The sequence below is a fragment of the Sturnus vulgaris genome, chromosome 27, assembly GCF_052056855.1.
Source record: "Sturnus vulgaris isolate bStuVul1 chromosome 27, bStuVul1.hap1, whole genome shotgun sequence".
NCBI classification, from domain to species: Eukaryota; Metazoa; Chordata; class Aves; order Passeriformes; family Sturnidae; genus Sturnus; species Sturnus vulgaris.
The window spans coordinates 4,419,303-4,446,556 of record NC_142269.1 but is presented as its reverse complement, the minus strand read 5'-3'; the positions used below and the strand labels follow the sequence as shown (position 1 = coordinate 4,446,556).

The following is a 27,254-nucleotide window of genomic DNA, read 5'->3' as shown; positions in this document are numbered from 1 at the left end:
GGTCAGCATCGCTCTCCAGGCCCTGGGCACGGGGGGGTTTGAACATCTCGGGGGGGTCTGAACCCTCCTCCCCCACCCCGGCATCCAGGGCTGGGGGGCTGGGGTACAGCCCGAGCCCCCCAAAACGCTGCCCAAATTATGGGGTGGCCAGAAGTCGGTCACATGTGGCTGATGTGGGAGCTGGAGGGTCGGGCTGCCCCACTCTGTGCCACCCACCCCCACTGTGTCCCCCCGCTGCTCTGCCCCCCATCCTGTACCCCCCAGGACCCCAAAATCTGCTGTTCCTTCTCCAAAGGGAAAACCCGGGGGGCCGGGAAGGGCACAAAGCCTCGGGCTGCAGAGACGCGTCCCCTGCGGGTCTGTGGATGGGGGGTCCCGAGTGGGGGTGAAGGGGCCCCGGCCCCCCCAAACAAGGGGGCTGCAGTGCTCCTGTGGCTTGAGGGGGTCGGTGGGCTCAGCCCAGAGCGGGGTCACCCGCAGTGGGGACAGCCCTGGGGACCCCAAACTTCGCTGGTGTCTCAAGCCAGCCCCCCAAAATCCCGAGTGGGCACCCGGAGATGTCGCCGCAGGGTGCGGGGCACTGACCCAGCCCAGGGGTGGCCGAACATTCCCGAGCCCCCTGCGCGCTCGGGGGGTCCTGGGGCCGTTTCCAGCTCCAGCTCCATCCCTTCCCATCCTTTCCCAGCCCTTCCCAATTCCATCCCCACCCCCGGCCCCGCCCCTGGCCCCGCCCGGCTCCGGCTCCGGCTCCGCTCGGTGCGCGGCTCGCGGGGGTCCCGGCCCATGGCGGGGCTCTGAGCCCCCCGACCCCCACCATGCTCTGGGGGGGTCTCCTCCTGCTCTGCCTGCTCCGCGGGGCGCTGGGCGCAGGTAGGGGGGTCGGGGGGCGGTGCTGAGACTGGGGGTGCAGGGGGGTCCTGGGTGCAGATGGGGGGTCCCAGCCCTGCTCTGGGGGTCTTTCCCGGGGGTCTGTGTGCCCCCCCCCGTGCTGTGTTTTGGGGGTGTCTCCGTGCCCCCCCCTCCCCCGAGCCTGCAGGTGCGTGTCCCGCTGTTCCCCACACCCCACCTGCCCATGGGGGGGTCCCGCTCCCCTCCCCGTGCTCCCCCCTGTCCCCGTAGCCAAAGTGGGGTGCCCGGACCCCCAATCTCTGCTGGGACAGAGAGGGGGGGCTGTGTCCCCGCTGCTGGGGGATCCCCACGCAGGATTCCCCCACCCGTGGCACCCCAAGGTGCCCCATCCCGGCTGGGGGTTCAACCGCCCGGTGAGATTTTGGGGAGCTTTTTGGGAAGGGGGGGAGGGTCTCTGCTCTCTGGGACACCCCACACCTGCCCGCAGTGGCGAGGGCTGAGCCCCCGCCTTGTGCCCCCCAGGGATGGTGAGTGTGACCCCCGGGCACAGAGCCCCTCTCTGCCCCTGCTCCCCCCTGCCTCAGTTTCCCCTCCCGGAGACCTGAGGACAGAACCCATCCCCGGGAGCTCATTAGGCAGCAATTAGCAATTAACAGGCGTGACGGTGGGACCCCGCTCCCAAGGGCGGGGGGAGCAGCACGGGAGCCCCCCCGGGGCTGTGCAGTGTCCCCGGTTGGGGACAGTCCCGGCTGTGTCCCTGCCCGTGGGCGAGCGCGTGCTGTCCCCAGCGCCCCCGCCCGCGCCGCTCTGCGCTGCCAGGAACCTCCTGATTCTCCGCACATTCGGTCCCAAATGGATTTTTTTTTTCCTCCTCCCCCAAATCCCCAGCCGTGTTTGCGGCCTCCGCTGCCTCCACGGGGAGGGGGAGACGAGTCTGGAGTGGGGGAGGGACGCGGGGTTCTGGGTCCTTGGAACCTGCCCTGACAGCCCGGAGCCCATGGCAGCCCGGCCAGGGGACCCGGCTTGGGGACATGGAGGGGACCTGGATTGGGGACATGGAGGAGACCCGGCTTGGGGACATGGAGGGGACCTGGATTGGGGACATGGAGGGGACCCGGCTTGGGGACATGGAGGGGACCCGGATTGGGGACATGGATTGGGGACATGGAGGGGACCTGGATTGGGGACATGGATTGGGGACATGGAGGGGACCTGGACTGGGGACATGGAGAGGACTGATGTCTGGGGACATGGAGGGGACCCCCTTTGGGGACATGGAGGGGATCAGTGTCTGGGGACATGGAAGAGACCCGAATTAGGGACATGGAGGGGACCTGGACTGGGGACATGGAGGGGACCTGGATTGGGGACATGGAAGAGACCCGACTTAGGGACATGGAGAGGACCTGGACTGGGGACATTGAGGGGATCGATGTTTGGGGACATGGAGGGGATCAATATTTGGGGACACGGAGGACACGGCCACACCGGTTCGGTTTCCCCCTCGCGCTGCTGTGTGCGGGTGCTGCCATTTGTGGCTGCTGTTCCCAGCTGTCCTCCCCTGGCCGGGGTCACTGTCACCTGTCACCTGTCCCCGCACCTGCAGCCACCTCCCATCCCCATCCCTCGAGGCTGAGACCCCTCAAAACTCGTATCACAGAGCCTGAAGCGTTTTTGGGTGACAGGACTGACCCCGGGGGGGGGTCACTGACCCCTCTCTGTGTCCCCCCCTTCCCTCCAGGACGCCCCCCCGGGAGCGAGGGACAGCGGGCTGGGGACACGTCCGAGGGGACCCGCATCAGCCAGGACCTGGGGGGCGGCAGCCTGGCCATCGACACCCTGCCGGACAACGGGACCCGCATCGTGGTGAGTGGGGGACCCCCCGCACCCCAACCGCGCCCGGATCCACCGCGGATCCACTCCGGATCCACTGCGGATTCACTCCGGATCCACTGTGGATCAATTCCGGATCCACTGCGGATTCACTCCGGATCCACTCCTGATCAACTCCGGATCCACCCCAGATTCATTGCGGATCCACTCTGGATCAACTCTGGATCCATTGCGGGTCCACTCCGGATCAACTCTGGGTCAACTCCGGATTCACTCCAGATCCACCCCAGATCCACTCCGGATCCGCTGCCACCCCAGAGCTATTCCCAGCCTGGCTCCGGTTCCGTGTGTGGGGCTGGACCCACATCCCAAAGAATAATTACATCCCAAACAATAATTACCTCCCCAAGGGCTAATTACATCCCCAAGGGCTAATTACAGCCCTGGGATGGCTGCGAGCTCTTCCAGCCTGGAAACCTCGGGACGCTTCGCTCTGTGGGTGCCACGTGGGGACAACGCCACCGTCCCCTGGTCCTCTCTTCCCGTGTCACCACCGCGGTGTCACCTCGCGGGACACCTCCCTCGGCTCTCCCAGCCCGCCTGTGCCTAATTAGCCGCCCTTAATTAGCTCGCGGTTATTTGTGGCGGGTCCCTTGGCAGCCGGGGGGGTTCCCTGCGCTCTGAGGGGGGGGATGTGGTTTTTGGCACAGGGTGACTTGGCCCGGTGTTTTTGTTTTTTTGGTGACTTGGCCCGGTGGTTTTTGGTGGGGAGGGTGACTCGTCCCGATATTTTTTTTTTTTGGGTGACTCTTCCCGATGTTTTTTTTTTGGGGGGATGACTTGTCCCGATGTTTTTGGGAAGGGTGACTTGTCCCGTTGTTTTTGGTTTTTTGATGACTTGTCCCAGTATTTTCTTGGGGGGGTGACTTGTCTCTGTGTTTTTGGTGACTTGTCCAGGTATTTTTGGTATTTTCGTGACTTGTCCCGGTGTTTTTGTTTTTTTGTTGACTTGTCCCGGTGTTTTTGGTTTTTTTGTTGACTTGTCCCGGTGTTTTTTGTTTTTTGGTGACTTGTCCCGGTGTTTTTGGTTTTTTTGGTGACTTGTCTCGGTATTTTTGGTGGCCCCCGTGGCACAACACACCGGGCATGAAGTGGCTGCTCCCTCCCTGCTCCATCCTTCGGGGATGGAGAGGAGCCATGAACCAGGAAAGTCCCAAAGTGGAAATGTTTAAAATTACCCCAAACCAGCCCAAAACCGCCGGTGACCATTGGGGGATGCCGGGGAACCGCAGGGAGGGTGTGATGCTGCCGGCTGGAGGGAAAAGCAGCAATTTCCTGAAGTTTTGGGATCTGTGACAAGGTCACAGGTGGATCTCACCCTGTCCCACCTCGGGGGGTGCCACTGCAGGGCCTGGAGGAGTTTTTCCCCTCTTTTCCTCTCAAAATATCCCAAATTTGGGGTGCGGAGAGGCAGCTCCCACCCCAAAGGGTGAAGCTCTGCTCCCTCCCCGATTCCTGCGTCCCCAACCCCTCCTGTCCCAATTCTTGTCACCATCCCGGCGAGCTCAGGAGTCCTGGGCTCCTCCTTCCCCCTCTCTGGATTATTTGGGGCACTTTGGGGACACGGGAGGTTTTGTCCTTTGTCACCCGGCCGTGTCCTGTCCCATCTGTGCTGGGATGCAGGCACAGCCTCCCCCGTGCCTCAGTTTCCCCATCCATAGGGAAAGGGAGGGCTCTGGGATGCACCCCGGATTTAGCCCAAATTTATCCTAAATTTATGGCGGATTTTCCCCAGATTTATGCCGGATTTATCCTGGATTTTTCCAGGATTTATCCCAAATGTATGCTGGATTTATCCCAAATTTATGCTGGATTTATGCAAAATGTATCCCGTGTTCTTCCCGTGTTCTTCCCGTGTTCTTCCCGTGTTCTTCCCGTGTTCTTCCCGTGTTCTTCCCGTGTTCTTCCCGTGTTCTTCCCGTGTTCTTCCCGTGTTCTTCCCGTGTTCTTGCCGTGTTCTTGCCGGGTTCTTGCCGGGTTCTTGCCGGGTTCTTGCCGGATTCTTGCCGGATTCTTGCCGGATTCATCCCGGATTTTCCCCTGCTTTGTGCCGGGAGCACATGCCGGCCGCTCGGCGCTGTCCCAGCCGCTCGGGGTGGGCGCTGTGGCAGCCGTGACCGCTGTCCCCGTGTCCCCGTGTGTCCCCGCAGGAGGACAATCACAGCTATTACGTGTCGCGGGTCTACGGCCCGGGGGACGCGCGGCGCCGCGGGCTCTGGCTGGACCTGGCAGCGGCCAACGGGAGCCACGTCAAGATCCACGGGATCCTCTCCAACACGCACCGGCAGGCATCGGTGAGCCACGGGCTACCACTGGTGGGCGCTGGGCTAGCATCGGTGAGCCATGGGCTACCATTGGTGGGCGCTGGGCTACCATCGGTGAGCCATGGGCTACCATTGGTGAGTGCTGGGCTAGCATCGGTGAGCCATGGGCTACCATTGGTGGGCGCTGGGCTACCATTGGTGAGTCCTGGGCTAGCATCAGTGAGTGCTGGGCTACCATCAGTGAGTCTCGGGCTAGCATTGGTGAGTCTCGGGCTGGCATTGGTGAGCCCTGGGCTAGCATTGGTGAGGCCCTGTTGGCCCTGCTGAGCCATGGGCTGGCCCGGTGTCCTCGCGTGTCCCCAGCAGGGTCCCTGTGACAGACTTGGGAAGTTTCAGGGTTTGGGAAGTGTTTGTGGCTCCCCCACCCATTGCAGGGCTGAAGGAACCTACAAGATCCCCGTTATCCCATCCCATTATCCCATCATCCCATCCCATTATCCCGTTATCCCATCCCATTATCCCGTTATCCCATCCCATTATCCCGTTATCCCATCCCATTATCCCGTTATCCCATCCCATTATCCCGTTATCCCATCCCATTATCCCGTTATCCCATCCCATTATCCCGTTATCCCATCCCATTATCCCGTTATCCCATCCCATTATCCCGTTATCCCATCCCATTATCCTGTTATCCCATCCCATCCCATCATCCCATCCCATTATCCCACCATCCCATTCCCATCCCATCCCATTATCCCGTTATCCCACCCCATTATCCTGTTATCCCATCCCATCCCATCATCCCACCCCATTATCCCATCCTCCCCACATTCCCAGCCGGTTTTCCCAAGGCTGAGTTCCGTTCTCTCCACCCCACAGAGAATTGTTCTGTCCTTTGACTTCCCCTTCTACGGCCACCCCCTGCGGCAGGTGACCATCGCCACGGGAGGTGAGTGGGGACTGGGATCAATGGGATAATGGGATGGCATCCATGGGACTGGATCCATGAGATGGGATCCATGGGATGGGATGGGATAATGGGATGGGATTGGATCCATGGGATGGGATCCATGGGATGGGATCCATGGGATGGGGCGGGATGGGATGGGATAATGGGATGGAATGGAATGGAATGGAATGGAATGGAATGGAATGGAATGGAATGGGATGGGATTGGATCCATGGGATTGGATTCATGGGATGGGACGGGATCCATGCGATAGGATCAATGGGATCCATGGGACGAGATGGGATGGAATGGGATGGGATTGATGGGACAGGATGGGATAAAATGGGATAAATGGGATAGAATCCATGGGATGGGATGAGATGAGATCCATGAGATGGAATGGGATCGATGGGATGGGATCCACGGGATGGGATGGAATGGGATGGGATTGATGGGACAGGATGGGATGGGATCGATGGGATGGGATCCATGGGATGGGATGGAATGGGATGGGATTGATGGGACAGGATGGGATGGGATCCATGGGATGGGATGCCCACAGTGAGAGGCTGGACGTGGCTCTGGTGCCTCCTCCAGCCTCACCCCACATCCCTGAGCCCCATGGAGCTCGCAGAATGGGGCGCAGCCCTCCCAACCTCCCTGCACCCCAAATCTCCTCGGGGAGTCGGGAGCTGCTGCTCCCTGTTCCTGCAGAGACACACAGGGGGGTCACGGAGCAAACCCAGAGGGGTAAAAACACGGGATGGGCGAGGCAGGGCGGGGTGGTGGGAGGCCGGGAGGAGCCGGGAAGGTGCTGGGGTGAGGAGGAGGAGGGCGTGGTGCTTCATCCCCTGCCTGCCCAGGTTTCATCTTCGTGGGGGACGTCATCCACCGCATGCTCACGGCCACTCAGTACATCGCCCCCCTGATGGCCAACTTCAACCCCAGCTACTCCCGAAACTCCACCGTGCAGTACCTGGACAATGGTGAGAGCCCAGCTCCAGACACCCTCTCTGCTCCTTCCTCAGCCCCCCGGGGCTCCCAGAGGGGCTGGGGGTGTGGGGAGGGGTCCTGGGGATGTTCATCCCTCAATCAGGAGTTTGGGGATTTTCATCCCCCAGTCGGGAGTTTGGGGATGTTCATGCCCAATCAGGAATTTGGGGATGTTCAGCCCAAATCAGGGGTTTGGGGATTTTCATCCCCCATCAGGGGTTTGGGGATGTTCATCCCCTCATCAAGAGTTTTGGGATGTTCATGCCCAGTCAGGGATTTGGGGATGTTCATCCCCCTGATCAGGAATTCGGGGATGTTCATCCCTCAATCAGGAATTTGGGGATGTTCATGCCCAGTCTGGAATTTTGGGATGTTCATCCCTCAATCAGGGGTCAGGGATGTTCATCCCTCAATCAGGGGTTTGGGGATGTTGATCCCCCAGTCGGGAATTTTGGGATGTTCATCCCTCAGTCAGGGGTTCAGGGATGTTTTATTCTGCTCCCAGTGAGTGCTGGAGGTTTGGGGGTGAGATGGAGCCTCACGGGCAGGAGAGGGGGGGTCAGGGTGGTGAGATGAGGAGCAGGGGGAGAGGGCAGGGCTGAGCAGCTCTGGTCACCCCCAGGGACGGTGTTTGTGGTGCAGTGGGACAAGGTTTATCTGCAGGGCAAGGAGGACATCGGCAGCTTCACCTTCCAGGCTGCCCTGCACAGCAGTGGGAGAATCGTCTTCGGATACAAGGAGGTGAGAGGTGGGGCAGGAGGGTCCCTCGGGGGTCCCTGTGGGGCTGGGACATTCCTGGAGCCTCAGGGGCAGGAGGGTCCCTGTGGAATTGGGATTGGACATTCCTGGAGCCTCAGGGGCAGGAGGATCCTTTGGGGGGGTCCCTGGGAATGGGGTTGGACACTCCTGGAGCCTCAGGAGATGGGGCAGGAGGGTCCCTGTGGGATTGGGATTGGACATTCCTGAAGCCTCAGGGACTGGAGGGTCCCTTGTGAGTCCCTGTGGGGTCCCTGGGATGGGGTTGGACATTCCTGGAGCCTCAGGGACTGGAGGGTCCCTTGGGGGTCCCTTGGGGGGTCTCTGGGATGGGGTTGGACATTCCTGGAGGCTCAGGGACAGGAGGGTCCCTGTGGGGTCCCTGGGATGGGGTGGGACATTCCTGGAGCCTCAGGGGCAGGGTTGGGATCTGTCCCATCTCCTGTCCCCGTGCAGATCCCGGTGCCGGTGCTGCAGATCAGCCCCAGCCAGCACCCCGTGAAGGCCGGGCTGTCAGACGCCTTCATGGTCCTCAACCCCTCTCCCGACGTGCCTGGTGAGTCCCTTTTCGGGATTTCCCTTTTCGGGATGTCCCTTTTCGGGATTTCCCTTTCGGGATCAATTTTTGGGATTCTCTCCCAACGTGCTTGGTGAGTCCCTGCAGGAGCTGATCCCACAGGGAGAGGTTTGGGATCCTCGTCTTTGGGGGTTTCAGGATGTGGGGATGCCCTGCTTGGGTTCCCAGGGAGTGTGGGGTCCCTTTTTGGGGTCCCTTTTTGGGGTCCCTTTTTGGGGTCCCTTTTTGGGGTCCCTTTTTGGGGTCCCCTTTTAGTGATTCCCTTTTAGGCATCTCTTTTAGGGATTCTTTTTTTTTTTGGGATTCTCTTTTAGGGATTCCTTTTTGGGATCTCTTTTAGGGATTCCTTTTTGGGATCTCTTAGGGATTCCCTTTTAGGGATCTCTTTTAGGGATTCATTTTTTTGGGATTCCCTTTTAGGGATCTCTTTTAGGGATCCCTTTTAGGGATCCCTTTTTGGGATGCATCTCCCAAGACCATCCCTCAGCCTCGTGCTGAAACTTTGCCCCATCCAGAGCCTCCATGAGCAGCCGAGCTCTTCCCTGACTCCCATGATGAGGAAGAGGAGAAAAAATTCGATTTTTCTTCGATTCCAGGGGAAGCTGCAGATGTCCAGGAGGCTCGGGGGGGTTCAGGGTGCCCCATTCCCACAGGGATGGGAATTTTGGGGGTCCTGCAGCTGCCCCAGTGCGTGTCAGGGCTGTGCCCCCGTGCTCACATCCGTGTCCTCATGGCCTTATCCATGTCCTTATTCCTTATTCCCCGTGTGCCCCGACCTGCAGGACTCCCCAAAAAATCACTCCCAGCCTCTCTGGTCACGCTCCAATCCCGCTCCTCCCTCCCGGCTTTTCCCTGTTTGTTTTTTTTTTGTTTTTTTTTTTTTTGTTTTTTTTTTTTCCTGGAGCCGTCTGGTTTATTCCCGTTCCCGTGCTTTGTGTCCGAGCCCGGCCGGGCTGGGCGGCTCCTCCTGCTCCTCGAGCCTCTCCCTCCATCCCCGCAGAATTCCCGAGCCCTGCCCGGGGGATGTGAGGGCAGAGGAGATGCAGGAACGGGCAGGGGGATGGAGAGGAGAGGAAGATGCTCGAGCTCCTCATCCTCACATTCCCGGGCTGTGTCACCACCCTGGACACGGCACAGAGCCCGGGGTGAAGGGGGAGCACCCGAGGGAGGTGGGGAAGAGCAGGAGGAGATTTTTTTTTTTTTTTTTTTTGAGGGGGGGAAGCGGCTGCAGGAGCTCCGGGGAGGCTCCGGCCGTGAGTCAGAGCCCAGCGATGTTTGCTCGGAGTTTGTTTGGGAGCGGGGCTGGAGCCCGGCCCTGCCCGGAGCCTGGGCTCGGACACAGGGGCTGGGAGAGCTGCGAGCAGAACGGGACAGGGAATCTGTCCTGGTGTCCCCAGGGATCAGCTCACCCTGTCCTGGTGTCCCCAGGGATCAGCTCACCCTGTCCTGGTGTCCCCAAGGATCAGCTCACCCTGTCCTGGTGTCCCCAGGGATCAGCTCACCCTGTCCTGGTGTCCCCAGGGATCAGCTCACCCCCACCCTGGTGTCCCCAGGGATCAGCTCACCCCCACCCTGGTGTCCCCAGGGATCAGCTCACCCCCACCCTGGTGTCCCCAGGGATCAGCTCACCCTGTCCCGGTGTCCCCAAGGATCAGCTCACCCTGTCCCGGTGTCCCCAAGGATCAGCTCATCCTGTCCTGGTGTCCCCAGGGATCAGCTCACCCCCACCCTGGTGTCCCCAGGGTGCAGCTCACCCTGTCCCGGTGTCCCCAAGGATCAGCTCACCCTGTCCCGGTGTCCCCAGGGATCAGCTCACCCTGTCCCGGTGTCCCCAAGGATCAGCTCACCCTGTCCTGGTGTCCCCAGGGATCAGCTCATCCTGTCCCGGTGTCCCCAGGGATCAGCTCACCCCGTGCTGGTGTCCCCTGCAGCCCCCCAGGGGAACAGCCCCACACCTGGGGCCACCTTTGCCCTTCGGGGGGTCCCCCCGAGCGGGCTGGGGCGGGCAGGGGGGGTTTGTGCCGTGTCTGAAGCCCAGGCTCTGTTGCAGAGTCCCGGCGCAGGACAATCTATGAGTATCACCGTGTGGAGCTGGACACCAGCAGGATCACCAGCCTGTCTGCTGTGGAGTTCACCCCGCTGCCCAGTGAGTGCCAGTGCCCCTGCTCCCCCTGAATTCCACCCAAAAACCGCAGCAGGCTCCGATTTCCAGCCCAAAGGGGCAGCCAAGGCAGGGCCAGGGGTGCTGCGAGGGTGATGCTGCTCATCTCCTGATGCTTGGGGTCTGTGGAGTCATGGAGGGACAGGGTGTTGTCCCCAAGGATCAGCTCACCCTGTCCCGGTGTCCCCAAGGATCAGCTCACCCTGTCCCGGTGTCCCCAAGGATCAGCTCACCCTGTCCCGGTGTCCCCAAGGATCAGCTCACCCTGTCCTGGTGTCCCCAGGGATCAGCTCACCCTGTCCCGGTGTCCCCAAGGATCAGCTCACCCTGTCCCGGTGTCCCCAGGGATCAGCTCACCCTGTCCTGGTGTCCCCAAGGATCAGCTCACCCTGTCCTGGTGTCCCCAGCTGTCACTGAACCTGTCCCACATCCAGCCCTGCCTGGGTGGATCCAGGATGTTTTTGGAATCAACCTCAGCCCACAGAAACCCCAAATCGCAGCTCAGGCAGGAGGCCGGGATGCAGCACGGGGAGAGCTGATACAGGAGGGATCTGCAGGAAATTCCTCTTCAGAGGTCCCCAGAGAGGGACAGGGACAAGGATGATGGCCCTGGGGGACCCCAGGCTGTGCCCCCTGCTCGCCCCTCAATCCCTCCCTCCCTGCACTGCCAGCTCTTCCCACTGAAATCCCTTTTGTTTTGTTCCCGCTCCGTGAGCAGCAGCCGATTTTGCTGGACACCGGTTCACTTCAGGAGACGTTTCCAACGCCTCCACACCCGGCTGGGATTTCTGGGAGGTTCCTTAGCCGAGTTTTTAGTGGCTGGATCCAAGGACACGAGGCAGAGCCGCCCGTAAATCCGGGCTGAGAGTAAATCTGCCATGGAGACACCCGGGGGCTGCATTAAACGCTCTGCCCGGGGTGTTTGATGACAATTTTAGCAGCAGGCAGGTTTCTGCAAGCAGAACATAAATAACCATTTGCCAGGAACTCTCTGTTTTTTTGGTTTGTTTTTTTTTTTTCCTGCTGGGGGTTTGTTTTTCCCCCTGTTTTTATCCTGGCAGCTCAGGGAGATGGGAGCGATGCAGATTTGTAATGGGGAACCAGACTCGGATGTTCCTTCTGGGGGTTCAATTTTTATCTTTTTTTTTTTTTTTTTTTTTTGGGGGTTAGAAGGGAGGAACTGAGGCCCTGCAGAGGCCTGAGGTTGTTCCCTGCCTTGGGAAGATCCCAGGATGGGAGAGGAGATGAGGAGAGGAGGCCACTGGAGGGTGTGGGCAGGTAGCCCAGGTGTGGGGGAGCTTGCCCAGGTGCCAGGGGCACAGCAGGGAGCCCAGGAGGGAACATCTGGATTGGGGACAGCTGTTCCAGGTGTCCCAGCTGGGATGGGGACACTGCTGCCCTCGAGCAGGATGGGGTCCTGTGATTCCACCTCCACCCCCAGAAATGGGGACCAGACCCACTCTGGGCTCTGCCATTCAAGGCCTGGTGAAAACTCCTCCTCTCCTTGAATTTTTTTGGCATCCAAGCCCTTCCTGGCCACCTTTTCTTGACCAAATGTTGGTGCTCTGTGAGCAGAGAGTTCCTGCAGGAGCCCTTGGGGTGGGGTTCAGCTCCTTCCCCCCTCGAAGAACAACGAGAAATGGCAAAAATTCGATTTTTTAATTCCCAGCTGTGTTTTCAACAGAGTGGAAAGAGCTGGGAAGGAGCTGCTCCCTTCATTCCCCATGCAGGGAGCTCGGGTTGGACACTCAGGGCTGTGCCCTGCAGATGTTGACATCTGGCTGGAGCCTCTCTCCTCTCTCTTTTCCAGCCTGCCTGCAGCACCAGAGCTGTGAGATGTGTGTGAGCTCGGAGCTGACCTTCAACTGCAGCTGGTGTCACGTCCTGCAGAGGTACCTGGCACGAGTTTCCTCCCCTGCAGCAGCTGGAGCAGTTCCTCTATCCATATTCCTGCTTTTTTTTTTAATTATTTCCCCATTTTTGTTGTGTTTTTGGGTGCTGAGGTGCTGCTCTTGGTGCCACAGTCACGGTCAAGCCGTGACCTGATCTCCAATTCCAAGCCACTCCAAGGTTGCATTTCCTGGGGTTTTTAGTCCTGGAACAAGCTGGGACCTGAGGCAGGACTCACATTTTTGTCAGCGAGTTTAAAAAAAAAAGGGAGAAACTTGTCGTGGCTTGGGTTGGGGTCGGTGGGAGTGCAGGGCAGGGAGGCTGGAAGGGCTCCAGGGGTGACAGGAGGTGACAGCAGGGAGGTGACAGCGTTGGGGACGCTCCTGTGCTCACCGGGGATGGCACCAGCCAGGAATTCGCTGATTTTTGGGAGGGGTGAATGAAGGATGTGGCGCTGTCCCTGCTCTCCTCCAGGAGATTTTAATGAGATTTGAGTGAAGGATTTATTGAGAGCTGGTGGCAGGGGAGGGGACCCAGTAACACAGAAACCCCGATCTCCTGGGGACACCTCCCAGCCCCCTCCTGGCCCTCTGAGCCATCTCGGTGGAACCTCCAAAGGCAGCCGTGGAAAGGGATTTTAACCCTTTAAGATGCACAGCCACACGGTCGTCTGTCACGATAGAAAGAGCCAAGTTTATTCATTTTATAGCAGGACTGCAACTCCCAGAGCAGAGAAAAGGGGATTGGGTCAGAGAGAAGACACCCCATGGCCAGGGCCTGGGCACTCACCACAACACATGTTTGATTTTGTTATTAATTCCTTTTAATTTTGACCAAATTATCACCCTGGGAGAAATTCTCCCTTAGCCTTAAGCTGGAGCAGCTCATGGGCTGGGAACAGAGCTGAGAAGTTCCAGCCTGGAATATTTTTCAAGCTGTAATTTTCTTACTTTCTCAAGATGTGTCCCACAGAGCCACCCCAAAGCAGCACCAGGGTGACACGGGGTGTCCCCAAGTCAGGCTGGGGACACTTGGAGTGGCTCAGTGGGACATTTTCTGGGTCTGGTTTGGGCTGAGCCTTGTTCAGACCCGTCCTTGCTGTGCTTGGTCTGAATTTGGGGTTTTGGCAAGCGGGGTTTTATGGGATCCTGGGATGCTGGAGTGGTTTGGGTTGGGAAGAGACCTCGGAGCCCGTGCAGTGCCTTTGGTTCAGCCATTTGGAATTTTCCTGCTGTGAGACAGGATCAGGAAAAAGGCAAAACAGGCTCAACTTTAAATGGTGCAAAGAGAAACTTTATTGCTAGAAACTATAAGGGGAAAAAAACCCCTCAGAATCAAACTTTAGACCACTTTTCCTCCCCCTACACCCTCCTGCCATCTGTCACTGTCCCAGCTGCTCCCAGCCCTGTCCAGCCTGGCCTGGGACATTTCCAGGGATGGATCAGCCACAGCTTCTCTGGGAATTCCTTCCCAAAAATCCCCCCCAGTCCCAACCCTCTGGCAAGTTTAACCCTTTGTCACCCACCAAAGCCCCAGCTGCTGTTTGCTCCTGTCCCTGGTGGCTCCTGGGGACAGTTCAGGATCCAAATGGGAATTCCAGCTGACAGAAACCTGCTGGGAACGGTGACTTTGGAGCAGGGGGTGGGCACTGCAGAGCCACCCTGATCCTTCCCAGAGCAACTGCAGGGCTGCAGCCGATATCCCAACCTCGTGATTCCAACCCCAAATTTGTCTTTTTTGCCTCTCCCGAGCCTGTAATCGTGACACGAGCCGGGCTCCAAGCACGGATCTCAGCAGGAGCTGACGTTTCTCTGTGGTTTCTCCTTTCCCTGCTGGGTAAATCGGTGTTTGCAGGAACTGGTTGGGGTTTTTTTTTTTTTTGGTCCTCCCTGAGCCTTTCCAAAGGTCAGAGCACCGAATTCCTGCAGGGAATTCTCAGGGCTGGACTTTGCCTGATGTCATCTGCAATCCCTGCAGTGTTTTTCCTGTGCAGATGTTGCTGGAAGGAGCCCAGGGAGCCTCGTGGATCTCGTGGCCTGGCCCTGGAATGGAAACTCAAACTCAGCCTCTCTCCTGTTTTTCCCTCTCCTCTTCCCTTGTGGAAGTGCTCTTGACCCTTTTCCTCCTCTGGCAAAGGGAATTTTTGAGCTTTTCCAGCACAGCTGCATGGAAACCCCACAGCTCTGGATTAAATCATCACCTTTCCAGAGCTGTTTGTCCAAATATCCCAGCCAGGATTTGGGGGATTTTGGGGACTTTTGGGAGCTTTTTTTTTTTTTTCTGCTTTTCCCCCCAGGTGCTCCAGTGGCTTTGACAGGTACAGGGAGGAGTGGCTGAGCTATGGCTGTGCCCAGGTGAGCCCAGGGGATCCCAACCCGTCCCTGAAGGAAAAGGGAAAAGGAAAAGGGAAATCCTGGCCCAGCTCCAAAAAATGGACCCACGGTGTTCTGGATAAACTGAGCATCCCTTGGGATATTCCTCGGGATTTCCATACAGATATTCCTTTATTCCCTTTACATTTCCTTTTATTCCCTTTGCATTTCCTTTTATTCCCTTGGGATTTCCCTTTGTTCCCTTGGGATATTCCTTGGGATTTCCATTTAGATATTCCTTTATCCCCTTTGCATTTCCCTTTGTACCCTTTGCATATTCCTTGGGATTTCTCTTTGTTCCCTTTAAATATTCCTTTGGATTTCCCTTTATTCCCTTTGGATATTCCTTGGGATTTCTCTTTAGATATTTCTTTATTCCCTTTAGATAAGACTTTGGGATTTCCCTTTTGATATCCCTTTAAAAATCCCTTTATTCCCTCTGGATCCACCTGTAGATGTTGTTTATTCCCCTTCAATGTCCCTTTATTCCTGAATTCCCTGCAGATATCCCTGAATTCCCTTTGGATGCCCCTCCCCTCTCCCTTTATTCCCATTTTTCCTTTTTTTTCCCGTTATTCCTCCTCCTCCCAGAGCGTGACTCTTACTCACTGCAGGCAGGAAGGAACGAGCCCCAAAATTAAAATTATCCCATAAAATTATCCTTTGTCTCTGACCAAACATCTGCTTCTGCTTTGGCCTTTGCTCTTTTTTTTTTCTCCTTTCTTCTTTTTTTTTTTTCTGTTCCTTATTTTGTTTGTTTGTTTTGGTTTTCTATTTTTATTTTTTTTGGTTGGTTTGTTTTGCTTCGATTTTGATTTTTTTGTTTGTTTGTTTGGGTTTTTTCGTTTATATTTTCTGGTTTGGGGTTTTTGTTTTGCTTTTCTGTTTGGGTTTTTTTTTTTGTTTGTTTTCATTTTTGTTTTTACTTTTTTGGGGGTGTGTTTTTTCTGTTTTGTTTTTTTTTAGTGATTTTATTCCACTTTCCTACTGAAAACTCAGCTTTATTTCTATTAACTTATTCATAGAATATTAATTATAATATCATTAATACAATTATATATCACCAATATTATTAGTATTATATATTATTATTAATATTATTAACAGTATATATAATTAGGTAGTATTAATATTATATATATTAATAGATATAATTTTAATTAATTTAAATTTAATTTTTCAATTTAATTTTAATTACAATACTCTGATATTTCTATTTTTATTATCCTATCGCTTGTCCTGCTGAAATTCTCCCCAAATTTTCCTCCCCTTCTCCCACCTCTGGGTCACATCTGGATCTCACCCCTCGCTTCCCTTTCCGTGTGGGAAGCAGAGCCCTCCTGGAATTCCTGCTGGAGGGAAAAATCACCTCTAAATTCTATTTTTTTTTTTAATTTTTTTTTTATTTTCTCTCTCAGTCGGATGAGAAGACGTGCGAGGATCTGGCGGAAGGCGGCGGCTTCTCCGCGTCCCCGCGGCCCGGGAGTGTCCCCTCCCCTTCCTCCCCTTCCTCCTCATCCTCCTCCTCATCCTCCTCCCCCACGGCCTCGCTCTTCCTCGACAGCCTCACCACGGAAGGTGGGACCCGCAGGTGACCCCATCCCGATACCTGCACAGGGAATCCCCCATTCCTGAGCCCTGGAGAGGGAATCCCCATCCCTGATCCCGGGACAGGGAATCCCCCATTCCTGATCCCTGCACAGGGAATCCCCAATCCCTGGAGAGGAAATCCCCCATCCCCAATCCCTGCACAGGGAATCCCCAATCCCTGCACAGGGAATCCCCCATTCCTGATCCCTGGAGAGGGAATCCCCCATTCCTGAGCCCTGGAGAGGGAATCCCCCATTCCTGAGCCCTGGAGAGGGAATCCCCCATTCCTGAGCCCTGGAGAGGGAATCCCCCATTCCTGAGCCCTGGGAAGGCGATCCCACATCCCAATCCCTGGACAGATATTCCCACATTCCTGAACAGGTCACCTCCATCCCAATCCCTGGATAAGCAATCCCCCATCCCTGAGCCCTGGGAAGGAGATCCCGGGACAGGGAATCCCCCATCCCTGATCCCAATCCCTCAGACAGGTGATCCCCCATCCCTGAGCCCTGGGAAGGAGATCCCTGATACCTGGACAGGGAATCCCTCATTCCTGATCCTTGGGAAGGAGATCCTTGAGCCCTGATCCCTGGGACAAATGATTCCCCATCCCTGATCCCTGGGACAAATGATTCCCCATCCCTGATCCCTGGACAGGGAATCCCCCATTCCTGAGCCCTTCGAGGGTGATCCTTGACCCCTGATCCCTGGGACAAGTGATGCCCCATTCCTGATCCCTGGAGAAGGAATCCCCCATCCCAATCCCTGGACAGGGAATCCCCCATCCCTGAGCCCTGGACAGGTGATTCCCCCCATCCCTGATCCTGATCCCGGACAGGTGATCCCCCAACCCCCATCCCTGATCCCAATTCCTGGACAGGTCTTTCACTGCCTCAAAAAGCAAATCCCAATCCAAGGAAATGCCAGGCCCGGATGGATTCTGGAGCAGAATCCTGGAATGGTTTGGGTTGGGAAGGGACCTTAAATCCCATCCAGTCCCAAGGGCAGGGACACCTCCCACCATCCCGGGGGCTCCTGGTCCAGCCTGGCCTTGGCCACTTCCAGGGATGGATCAGCCCCAGCTTCTCTGGGAATTCCATCCCAGCCCCTCCCCACCCTCCCAGGGAGGAATTTCTTCCATTTCTCCATCTGTGAAAGCACAGCAGAGATCCCCGGCTCTGTAAAGTTCTGCAATCCCAGAAGGGTTTGGGTTGGGAGGGACCCCAAAGCTCATCCCATGCCAAGGACGGGACCCCTCCCACCATCCCAGGGCTCTCCTTGGGGAAGGAAGGGCCAGGAGGTGACTCCTGGGGGGCTGAGGCACGGTGGGAAGAGCTTGAGAGATTTTCCAGCTTTTTTTACCCATTTGTGAAGGTCAGGAGGCAACGGAGCCAGGGTGGGGAGAATCCCCAGGATCCTAAAGGGTCAATCCTGGAGAGAGGGGTCTGGGATTTCGCTGGGTTTGGGATTTCACTGGGTTTGGGATTTCACTGGTGGCTCAAGGCCGGGAATTATCGCCCTTTTCTCGGGAATTCTGCTCCTTCCAGCTCCACAAAAAGCCCCTGGAGCTTTCCTGGAGACCCCCGATTTCCAAAGCTCCATAATCCCATTAAAGGCGGGGCCGGCTCCGCCGATCCTGGCGCAGGTAGCGCCGCAGTTCGGCTGCTTAATAGTCCCTAACGCAAAGTGCTAATTAGGATAATTGGAAAGGAGCAATTAGCAATTGTCCTTCAGCGCCGGGAAGGAGCTGGGTGGGGGAATGGAGCTCCTGCCTGCCAGGGCTGACTCTGAAAAGGAGCAATTAAAGACAAGGAGGGGTTGGAACTCCACCACGGAGATTATTTTCCAGCCCATCGCTGGTTCTTGGAAAAAAAAGAACAAGAGGCTCCGTGTGACACAGCGAGGCATGAAGTTAATTTGTGATCTTGGAAGGGAACAAACAGCAGCTGCAACACGAGAGAGAGAGAGAGAGAACGGCAGAGGAGCTGGAAAAGAGGAGAGAGAACGGCAGAGGAGCGGGAGAGGAGCAGAGGAGAGAGAACGGGAGAGGAGCAGCTGAACCAGAGAGGGGACCTGGTCCTCAGTGTCGTCCCCAGCCGTCCCAGATCCCTGGATCCACATCCTTCCCAGCAGCCCAGATCCCTGGATCTGTGTCCTGTGCAACCAGCCCAAATCCCTGGATCCACATCCTTCCCAGCAGCCCAAATCCCTGGATCTGTGTCTTTTCCAGCCAGCCCAAATTCCTGGATCTGTGTCCTTCCCAGCCAGCCCATCTCTCTGAATCCTCATCTTTCCCAATCCCCCCCAATCCCTGAGTCTTTGTCCTCCCCGGCCAGTCCGGTTCTGTGGATCCACATTGTCCCCAACCAGCCAAGATCCCTGGATCCTTCCCACCAGCTCAGCAACATGGATCTGCATCATTCCCAGCCAGCCCAGATCCCTGGATCCGTGTCCTCCCCACCACCCTGCTCTCCTGGATCCCTGTCCTTCCCAGCCATTCCGGTTCTGTGGATCCACATTGTCTCCAAATCCCTGGGTCTGTGTCTTCTCCAACCAGCCCAGATCCCTGGATCCACATCCTTCCCATCCAGCCCCAATCCCTGGATCTGTGTCCTTCCCAGTTCTGGGGATCCACACTGTCCCCATCCAGCCCCAATCCCTGGATTTGTGTCCTTCCCAGCAGCCCAGCTCCCTGGATCCTCATCTTCCTCACCATCCCACACTCCTGGATCCTCATCTTCCTCACCATCCCACTCTCCTGGATCCTCATCTTCCTCACCATCCCACATTCCTGGATCCTCATCCTCCTCACCATCCCACTTTCCTGGATCTCTGTCCCCCCCAGCCAGCCCCAGTTTTTGGATCCCCATCCTGCCCAGCCCTTCCAGCTCCCTGGATGTGATCCTGGAGCTCTGGTGCACAGCTGGAGCAGGGGGAGCCGAGCCAAGCCCTGGGAATTCTGGATCAGGATTTGGAATCCAAACCAATCCTTGGGAATTCTGGTCAGGAATTGGAATCCAAAGCAGTCTCTGAGAATTCTGGATCAGGATTTGGAATCCAAGCCAAGCCCTGGGAATTCTGGATCAGGATTTGGAATCCAAACCAATCCTTGGGAATTCTGGATCAGGAATTGGAATCCAAGCCAAGCCCTGGGAATTCTGGATCAGGATTTGGAATCCAAGCCAAGCCCTGGGAATTCTGGATCAGGATTTGGAATCCAAGCCAAGCCCTGGGAATTCTGGATCAGGAATGGGAATCCAAACCAATCCTTGGGAATTCTGGATCAGGAATTGGAATCCAAGGCAGTCTCTGAGAATTCTGGATCAGGATTTGGAATCCAGACCAATCCTGGGAATTCTGGCTCAGGGTTTCACTCTCATCCCTTGTCTGGTAAATCCCGGCCCTTCCAGAAGGAGCCAAGGAGTGGAAATGGATTTTGAGCCTCCCGTGGATTTATCTGGGATGAATTGGCTGCGAATTCCAGAGTTTTGGATCCAGGCTCCCCTGGGGGCTCTGAACGAGCCCTTCCCTGGGATATTTGTGCTCCAGGTGCCTCCTCAGAGAAGGAAAAACACAAACCTGGCGTTTCCCACGTGCCTTTGCCCCAGAGATTTAACAATTTATTTATTATTTATTTTATTTAAAAATTTTTATATTTTCATGCCCGGAGATCCCGTCCCAGGGGGAAGGAACTGGGTGGGAATCACCAGGATATCACAGAAATCTCCTGATTTTTTTTAATTTTTATTTTTATTTTGTTTTGTTTTGTGCTGTTTTCTCCTTTCAGATGACACGAAGCTGAACCAGTTTGCAGGAGGAGAGGGTAAGAATTCCCTGGAATCCTGGAATTCCCTGGAGCTGTGGTTGGGCTGGGGGGAGGACAGGTGGAGCCCAGAGAAATCAGGATACAATTCCTGTTATCCTCACCCTGATCAGTGCAATCCCAGCCTGTGAAAAAAAAAATTTGGGAATGCTCTGTTTAATCCTGGTGCTGTTTATCCACTTTTCCCCTCACTCCTGCTCTGCCAACTCCAGCTTTTTCCTCCCATATCATTCCCATTATTTGCAATATTTTTATGGACACAAACATCTTTTTCCTTTAAATTTTTCTGGCTGGGAATGTAAAAAAACCAGCATAAAATCCAATTATAAATTATCCTTTGCCCAGCTTTGCCTTTTCCCTCCTTTTTCCTGGGAATTCTGGCTCAGCCCCAGCCTTTCCATCAACCCCAAATAATTCCAGAGGTTCTGGAAGGATCCAACCCCTTTTTCTGTGCAGAGCAGGAGGGAATTTTTGCCCCCTGCCGAGTTCAGCTTACAGGGCTGAGCCTCTGAAGTCCACATTATTCCAAATTTTAGCCAAACTTCTCCTCAAAATACCCGGGAATGTGTTAGGGCTGGAACACAATCCCAGAATGATGATATGGATTGTATAGACAGAATGATTGGAATGAGATGAATTATATAATGATTAGAATGATATGAATTATATAGAGAGAATTATTTGAATGATATTAATTGTATCTAGAGAATTATTTGAATTATATGAATTGTAGAGAGAATGATTTGAATGATAGGAATTATATAATTATATGAATTATATGAATTATATATCTAGAATGATTGGAATGATATGAATTATATCTAGAGAATTATTTGAATGATAGGAATTATATCGAGAATTATTTGAATGATATGAATTATAGAGAATGATTTGAATGATATGAATCATATACATAGAATTATTTGAATGATAGGAATTTATATATAGAATTATTTGAATTATAGGAATTGTGTAGAGAGAATGATTTGAATGATATTAATTGTAGAGAGAATGACCATATATCAATTATTAAACCCATATTGTTCTGTTGTATACATTGATCTTATCCAAGCATGAATTCTTGTCACTCTCATCAGGCTCCCCCAAAATATCCTTTCCATGATTCTTGCTGTGATTCCATCGTTTCTCATGATTTTTATTCCCATTAAACAATAATTATATTAAATTGCCAAACAATCACACCATGATTATGCAGGTGGAGCTTCACATGATCTAGAATAAATTAAAAAAAAAAAAAAAAAAAGCTGAATATCCGTTCCCAGGGCCTGGCTCCCTTTCCCCAGGCTGAATCCATTGGCTGCAATTCCCAGGATTTTGGGGAACATTTGAGCCCCGTGGCTGGGGAGGGGTCCCTGTGGGGTTGCCGGGGGTCTCAGCCCCATTTTTTGGGTGATGTTTTGCAGGCCCGGGGGGCAGCCCCTCCCCCCGCAGTGTCCCTGTCCCCACGGGCACCGTGGTGGCCGTCGTGGTGGCCGTGCTGCTGCTGGCCGGGATGGGCCTGGCCGGGATCTACATCAGTGGCCACCCCACGTCCAGTGCTGGCCTCTTCTTCATGGAGGTGAGAGAGGGCTCAGCCCTGCCCGGGAAATCAGCCCCTCATCCTCATCCTCATCCTCCTCATCCTCGTCCTCCTCATCTTCTTTGTCCTCCCCTTCCTCCTCTTCCTCCTCTTCCTCCTCCTCCCCATCCTCGTTGTCCTCCTTGTCCTTCTCATCCTCCTCATCCTCCCCACCCTTCTCATCCTCTTTGTCCTCCTCTTCCTCCTCGTCCTCCCACTATCTCAGATCCCTGGATCTCTGTTTTCCCCATTTTACCCCATTATTTTCCCCATTATTATTATTTTCCCCGTCATTTTCCCCATCATAATTTTCCCACTTCTTCCTAATCTTCCCCATGATTATTTCCCCTGTTATTATTTCTCCATTGTAATTTCCTCCATTATCATTCCCCCCCATTACCCCCCCATTTCGCCCCCATTTCCCCATTATCTTCCTCATCTTCCCTTTCCCCCACTTTCCACATTTTCTCCCGTTATAATTTCCCTCATTATAATTTCCCTCATTATAATTCCCCCTTCTTCCCAATCATATTCCCCATGATTTTTTCCCCATTATTTTCCCCATTATCATTTCCCCCATAATTTCCCCATTTCCCCCATTATCTTCCCCATTTCCCTATTTTCCACATTTCCCCCATTATTATTTCATTTCCCCCATTATTAATTTCCCCATTATTAATTTCCCCATTATTAATTTCCCCATTATTAATTTCCCCATTATTAATTCCCCCATTATTATTTCCCCTATTATTATTTCCATTTCCCCCGTTATTATTTATTTCCCCATTATTAATTTCCCCCATTATTATTTCCATTTCCCCATTATTATTTCCATTTCCCCCATTATTATTAATTTCCCCCATTATTATTTCCCCCATTATTATTTCCATTTCCCCATTATTATTTATTTCCCCCATTAATTATTTCCCCCATTATTATTTTATTTTCCCCATTATTATTTATTTCGCCCATTATAATTTCCCCCATTATTATTTATTTCCCCATTATTATTTCATTTCCCCCATTATTAATTTCCCCATTATTATTTATTTCCCGCCATTATGATTTCATTTCCCCCATTATTAATTTCCCCATTATTATCCCCCCATCATTTCCCCCATTATTATTTATTCCCCCCACCATTCCCCGATTTTTCCCGGCCGGATCTGAGCTCGGGGCCGTGTCCCAGCTCCTCACCTGTCCCTGTCCCTGTCCCCGTTTCTGTCCCCAGCGCCGCCCGCTCCGCTGGCCCGCCATGAAATTCCGGAACCGCTCCAACCGCGGCTCCTACGCCGAGGTGGAGGCGGCCAGCCAGGAAAAAGAGGGATTTGTGGAGGCTGAGCAGTGCTGAGCCAGAATCCCGAGGAAATCCCAAAGAATCCCCAGGAAAACCCAAGGAAAACTCGGTGAATCCCGAGGAAATCCCAAAGAATCCCCAGGAAAATCCAAAAAAACCCCGGTGAATCCCGAGGAAATCCCAAAGAATCCCGAGGAAAATCCAAGGAAAACCTGGTGAATCCCGAGGAATCTCAAGGCAAACCCAAGAAATCCCAAGGAGTCCTGAGGAATCCTGAAGAATCTCAAGGAATCCCAAGGAAATCCCAAGGAATCCTGAGAAATTCCAAGGAAATCTCAAGGAATCCTGAGGAATCCCAAGGAAATCCTGAGAGATTCCAAGGGAATCCCAAGGAAATCCCGAGGAATCTTGAAGGACTTTCAAAGAATCCCAAGGAAATCCTGAGGAATCCCAAGGAATCCTGAGAAAATCCCAAAGAATCCCAAGGAAATCCCGAGGAAATCCCGAGGAATCCCAAGGAAACCTAAAAAAATCTCAAAGAATCCCAAGGAAAACCCAAAAAAACCCCGGTGTATCCCAAGGAAATCCCAAAGAATCCCGAGGAAAATCCAAGGAAAAACCCGGTGAATCCCGAGGAATCTCAAGGCAAACCCAAGAAATCCCAAGGAGTCCTGAGGAATCCTGAAGAATCTCAAGGAATCCCAAGGAAATCCCAAGGAATCCTGAGAAATTCCAAGGAAATCTCAAAGAATCCTGAGGAATCCCAAAGAATCCCAAGGAAATCCTGAGGAAATCCCAAGGAAAACCTGAGAGATTCCAAGGAAATCCCAAGAAATCCCAAGGAAATCCCGAGGAATCTTGAAGGACTTTCAAAGAATCCCAAGGAAATATTGATGAATCCCAAGGAATCCTGAGAAAATCCCAAAGAATCCCAAGGAAATCCCGAGGAAATCCCGAGGAATCCCAAGGAAACCTAAAAAAATCTCAAAGAATCCCAAGGAAAACCCAAGAAAATCCCAAGAAAATCCCGAGGAAATCCCAAAGAATCCCGAGGAAAATCCAAGGAAAACCCGGTGAATCCTGAGGAATCTCAAGGCAAACCCAAGAAATCCCAAGGAGTCCGGAGGAATCCTGAAGAATCTCAAGGAATCCCAAGGAAATCCCAAGGAATCCTGAGAAATTCTAAGGAATCCCAAGGAAATCTCGGGGAATCCCAAGGAAATCTTGGGGAATCCCAAGGAAATCTTGGGGAATCCCAAGGAATCTCAAGGAATTCCCAAGGAAATCTCAAGGGAGTCCCGAGGAAATCCCAAGGAATCCCAAAGAATCTCAAGGAATCTCGAAGGACTCTTGAAGAATCCTGAGGAAATATTGAGGAATCCCAAGGAAATCTTGAGAAAATCCCAAAGAATCCTGTGGAATCCCAAAGAATCACAAGGTATCCTAAAGAATCCTGAGGACTCCCAAGGAATTGTGAGGAATCCCAAGAAAACCTGAGGAATCCCAAGGAAATATCAAGGAAAACTTAAGAAATTCCAAGGAAATCTCCAGGAATCCCGAGGAATCTTGAAGGACTCTCAAAGAATCCCAAGAAATCCCAAGGAAACCCAAAGAATCACAAGGAATCCTAAAGAATCCTGAGGAAATCCCAAGGAAATCCCAAGGAAAACCTGAGGAATCCCAAGGAAATCTCAAGGAATCCCAAGGAAATCTTGAGGAGTCCAGAGGAATCCCAAAGAATTCTGTGGAATCCCAAGGAGTCCCAAGGAATCTCAAAGGACTCTTGGAAAATCCTGAGAAAATCCCGAGAAATCCGAAGGAATCTCAAGGAATCCTAAAGAATCCTGAGGAATCCCAAGGAATCGTGAGGAATCCCAAGAAAACCTAAGGAATCCCGAGAAAATCCCAAGGAAAACTTGAGAAATTCCAAGGAAATCTCAAAGAATCCTGAGGAAATCTCAAGGAATCCCAAGGAAAACCTGAGGAATCCCAAGGAAATCCCAAAGAGTCCTGAGAAAATCCTGAGGAATCCCAAGGAAATCCCAAGGAAAACCTGAGAAATTCCAAGGAAATCTCAAAGAATCCTGAGGAATCCCAATGAATCCCAAGGAAATCCTGAGGAAATCCCAAGGAAAACCTGAGAGATTCCAAGGAAATCCCAAGAAATCCCAAGGAAATCCCGAGGAATCTTGAAGGACTTTCAAAGAATCTCGAGGAATCCCAAGAAATCCCAAGGAAATCCTGATGAATCCCAAGGAATCCTGAGAAAATCCCAAAGAATCCTGAGGAATCCCAAGGAAATCCCAAAAAATCTCAAGGAAATCATGAGGGAATCCCAAGGAAACCTAAAAAATCTCAAAGAATCCCAAGGAAAACCCAAGAAAATCCCAAAGAATCCCGAGCCTCCCGTGTCCCAAAACTCCGGAATTTTCCTCGTTCCCATTTTCCAAATCCGTCCCCCTCGGGGAAGATCCCAAAATGAGAATTTTTGGGAGGAATTTTGGAAAGAATCCAGGCTGGACGTGGTGGGGTAAATAAAAAAAAAAATAATAAAAATGCACCCAGATTTTTCCAAATGTTTGGTGGAGATTCCTGGATTTTTTATGGGATTTTTTGTGGGGTTTTTTGGATTTTTTGGGGGTTTTTTGGGATTTTTTGGGGTTGTTTTGGGTTGGTTTTTTGGGTTTTTTTGGGGATTTTGGGGGGATTTTTGTTTGGTTTTTTTTTTTTGTTTTTTGGGATTATTTGTGGGTTTTGGGATTAATTGGGGTTTTTATGGGTTTTTGGGGATATTTTGGGGTTTTTTAGGGGTTGTTTTGGGTTGTCTTATTTTGGGGTTTTTTTGGGTTTTTTGGGGGATTTTTTTGGGATTTTTAAAAAATTTTTCTTGGTTTTGGGGGAGTTTTTTTGGGGGGAATTTTGGGGTTTTTTGGGGGGTTTTTAATGGGATTTTTGGGTTGCTTTTTGTGGTTTTTTTTTATTTTTTGCGTTGTTTTGGGTGTTTTTTGGGGTTGTTTTGGGGGGATTTTTTTGTGTTTTTTAGTTTTTTTTTAGTTTTGGGGGTTTATTGGTGCTTGGTTTTGGGTTTTATTTGTTTTGGTTTTTTTTTTCTTAATTAATTTGACGAATTGTTAATTGTGACCCTTGGCCCTGAAGGAGGCAGAGAAAGGGGGGAAATAAATCTGAGATTGCAGAAAATGCCGTGGGGACAGAGAGGGTTAGAGGGAAAAATCCTAAATTAATCCTGGATAAAAATGGGGAAAAATCCTGAATTAATCCTGGATAAATCCTGGATAAAAATCGGGAAAAATCCTGAAAAAATCCTGGATGAATCCTGAATGAATCCTGAATAAATCCTGAATGAATCCTGGATAAAATCAGGAAAAATCCTGGATAAATCCTGGATAAAAATCGTGAAAAATCCTGAATTAATCCTGGATAAAAATCAGGAAAAATCCTGGCTAAATAAATCCTGGATAAAAATCAGGAAAAATCCTCAATAAATCCTGGATAAAAATCAGGAAAAATCCTGAATTAATCCTGAATAAATCCTGGATAAAAATCGGGAAAAATCCTCAATAAATCCTGGATAAAAATCAGGAAAAATCCTGGCTAAATAAATCCTGGATAAAAATCAGGAAAAATCCTCAATAAATCCTGGATAAAAATCAGGAAAAATCCTGAATTAATCCTGAATAAATCCTGGATAAAAATCGGGAAAAATCCTCAATAAATCCTGGATAAAAATCAGGAAAAATCCTGAATAAATCCTGGATAAAATCCTGAATAAATCCTGCAAAATAATCCCACCGATCCCAAACTGAGGGGAAATCCCCAAGCCAGGATCCCAAATCCAAGGGCTGAGAAATTTCCTTTTCCCCTCCATAAAATCTCTTGGATTCTGGAGCTTTCCCCCACCTTTTATTTTTAATTTTCTCCTCAGTTATTTATTCTGAAAATCAAATTGGGGCCGTGTTTTATCCCCTGGTGATTGGTAATTAATGTTTAATTAAGGTTTTATTTGGTTACAGACCCTGGGGTGGGTTGGCTTTTTTTTTTTTTTTTTTTTGGTTGGTTTTATTTTTTTTTTGTTCCTTTTTGGGGTTTTTTTTGTTTGTTTGTTTTTTGGTTTTTTGGGTTTTTTTTGGGGGGGGTTTATGTTGGTTTTTTGGGGTTTTTCTGTTTTGTTTTTTTTTAATTTTATTTTTAAATTTGCTTTGGGGTTTTTTTGGTTTGGTTTGGTTTTTTTGTTTTTTTG

General features: G+C 52.4%; 1 protein-coding gene across 1 annotated transcript; it reads left to right on the top strand.

Annotated features, from left to right (window-relative positions):
• Window positions 1–739: 739 nt before the first annotated feature.
• PLXDC1 (plexin domain containing 1) lies at window positions 740–25,572 on the top strand. Its single transcript, XM_088179619.1, has 14 exons — window positions 740–870; window positions 2,591–2,715; window positions 4,893–5,036; window positions 5,889–5,958; window positions 6,822–6,944; window positions 7,574–7,692; window positions 8,164–8,263; window positions 10,335–10,430; window positions 12,256–12,337; window positions 14,632–14,689; window positions 16,126–16,285; window positions 20,085–20,120; window positions 21,545–21,699; window positions 22,931–25,572. Exons 1-14 carry the CDS (start codon window positions 816–818, stop codon window positions 23,048–23,050), a joined length of 1,443 nt encoding a protein of 480 aa, XP_088035745.1. The 5' UTR covers window positions 740–815; the 3' UTR covers window positions 23,051–25,572.
• Window positions 25,573–27,254: the final 1,682 nt, after the last annotated feature.

Excerpts from the sequence above, each read along its gene's own strand:
- PLXDC1 (XM_088179619.1), top strand. The coding sequence starts at position 816 with ATGCTCTGGGGGGGTCTCCTCCTGCTCTGCCTGCTCCGCGGGGCGCTG. Across the intron at positions 16,286-20,084 it reads CGACAGCCTCACCACGGAAG|ATGACACGAAGCTGAACCAG; the intron begins GTGGGACCCGCA and ends TTCTCCTTTCAG. Across the intron at positions 21,700-22,930 it reads CTGGCCTCTTCTTCATGGAG|CGCCGCCCGCTCCGCTGGCC; the intron begins GTGAGAGAGGGC and ends TTCTGTCCCCAG.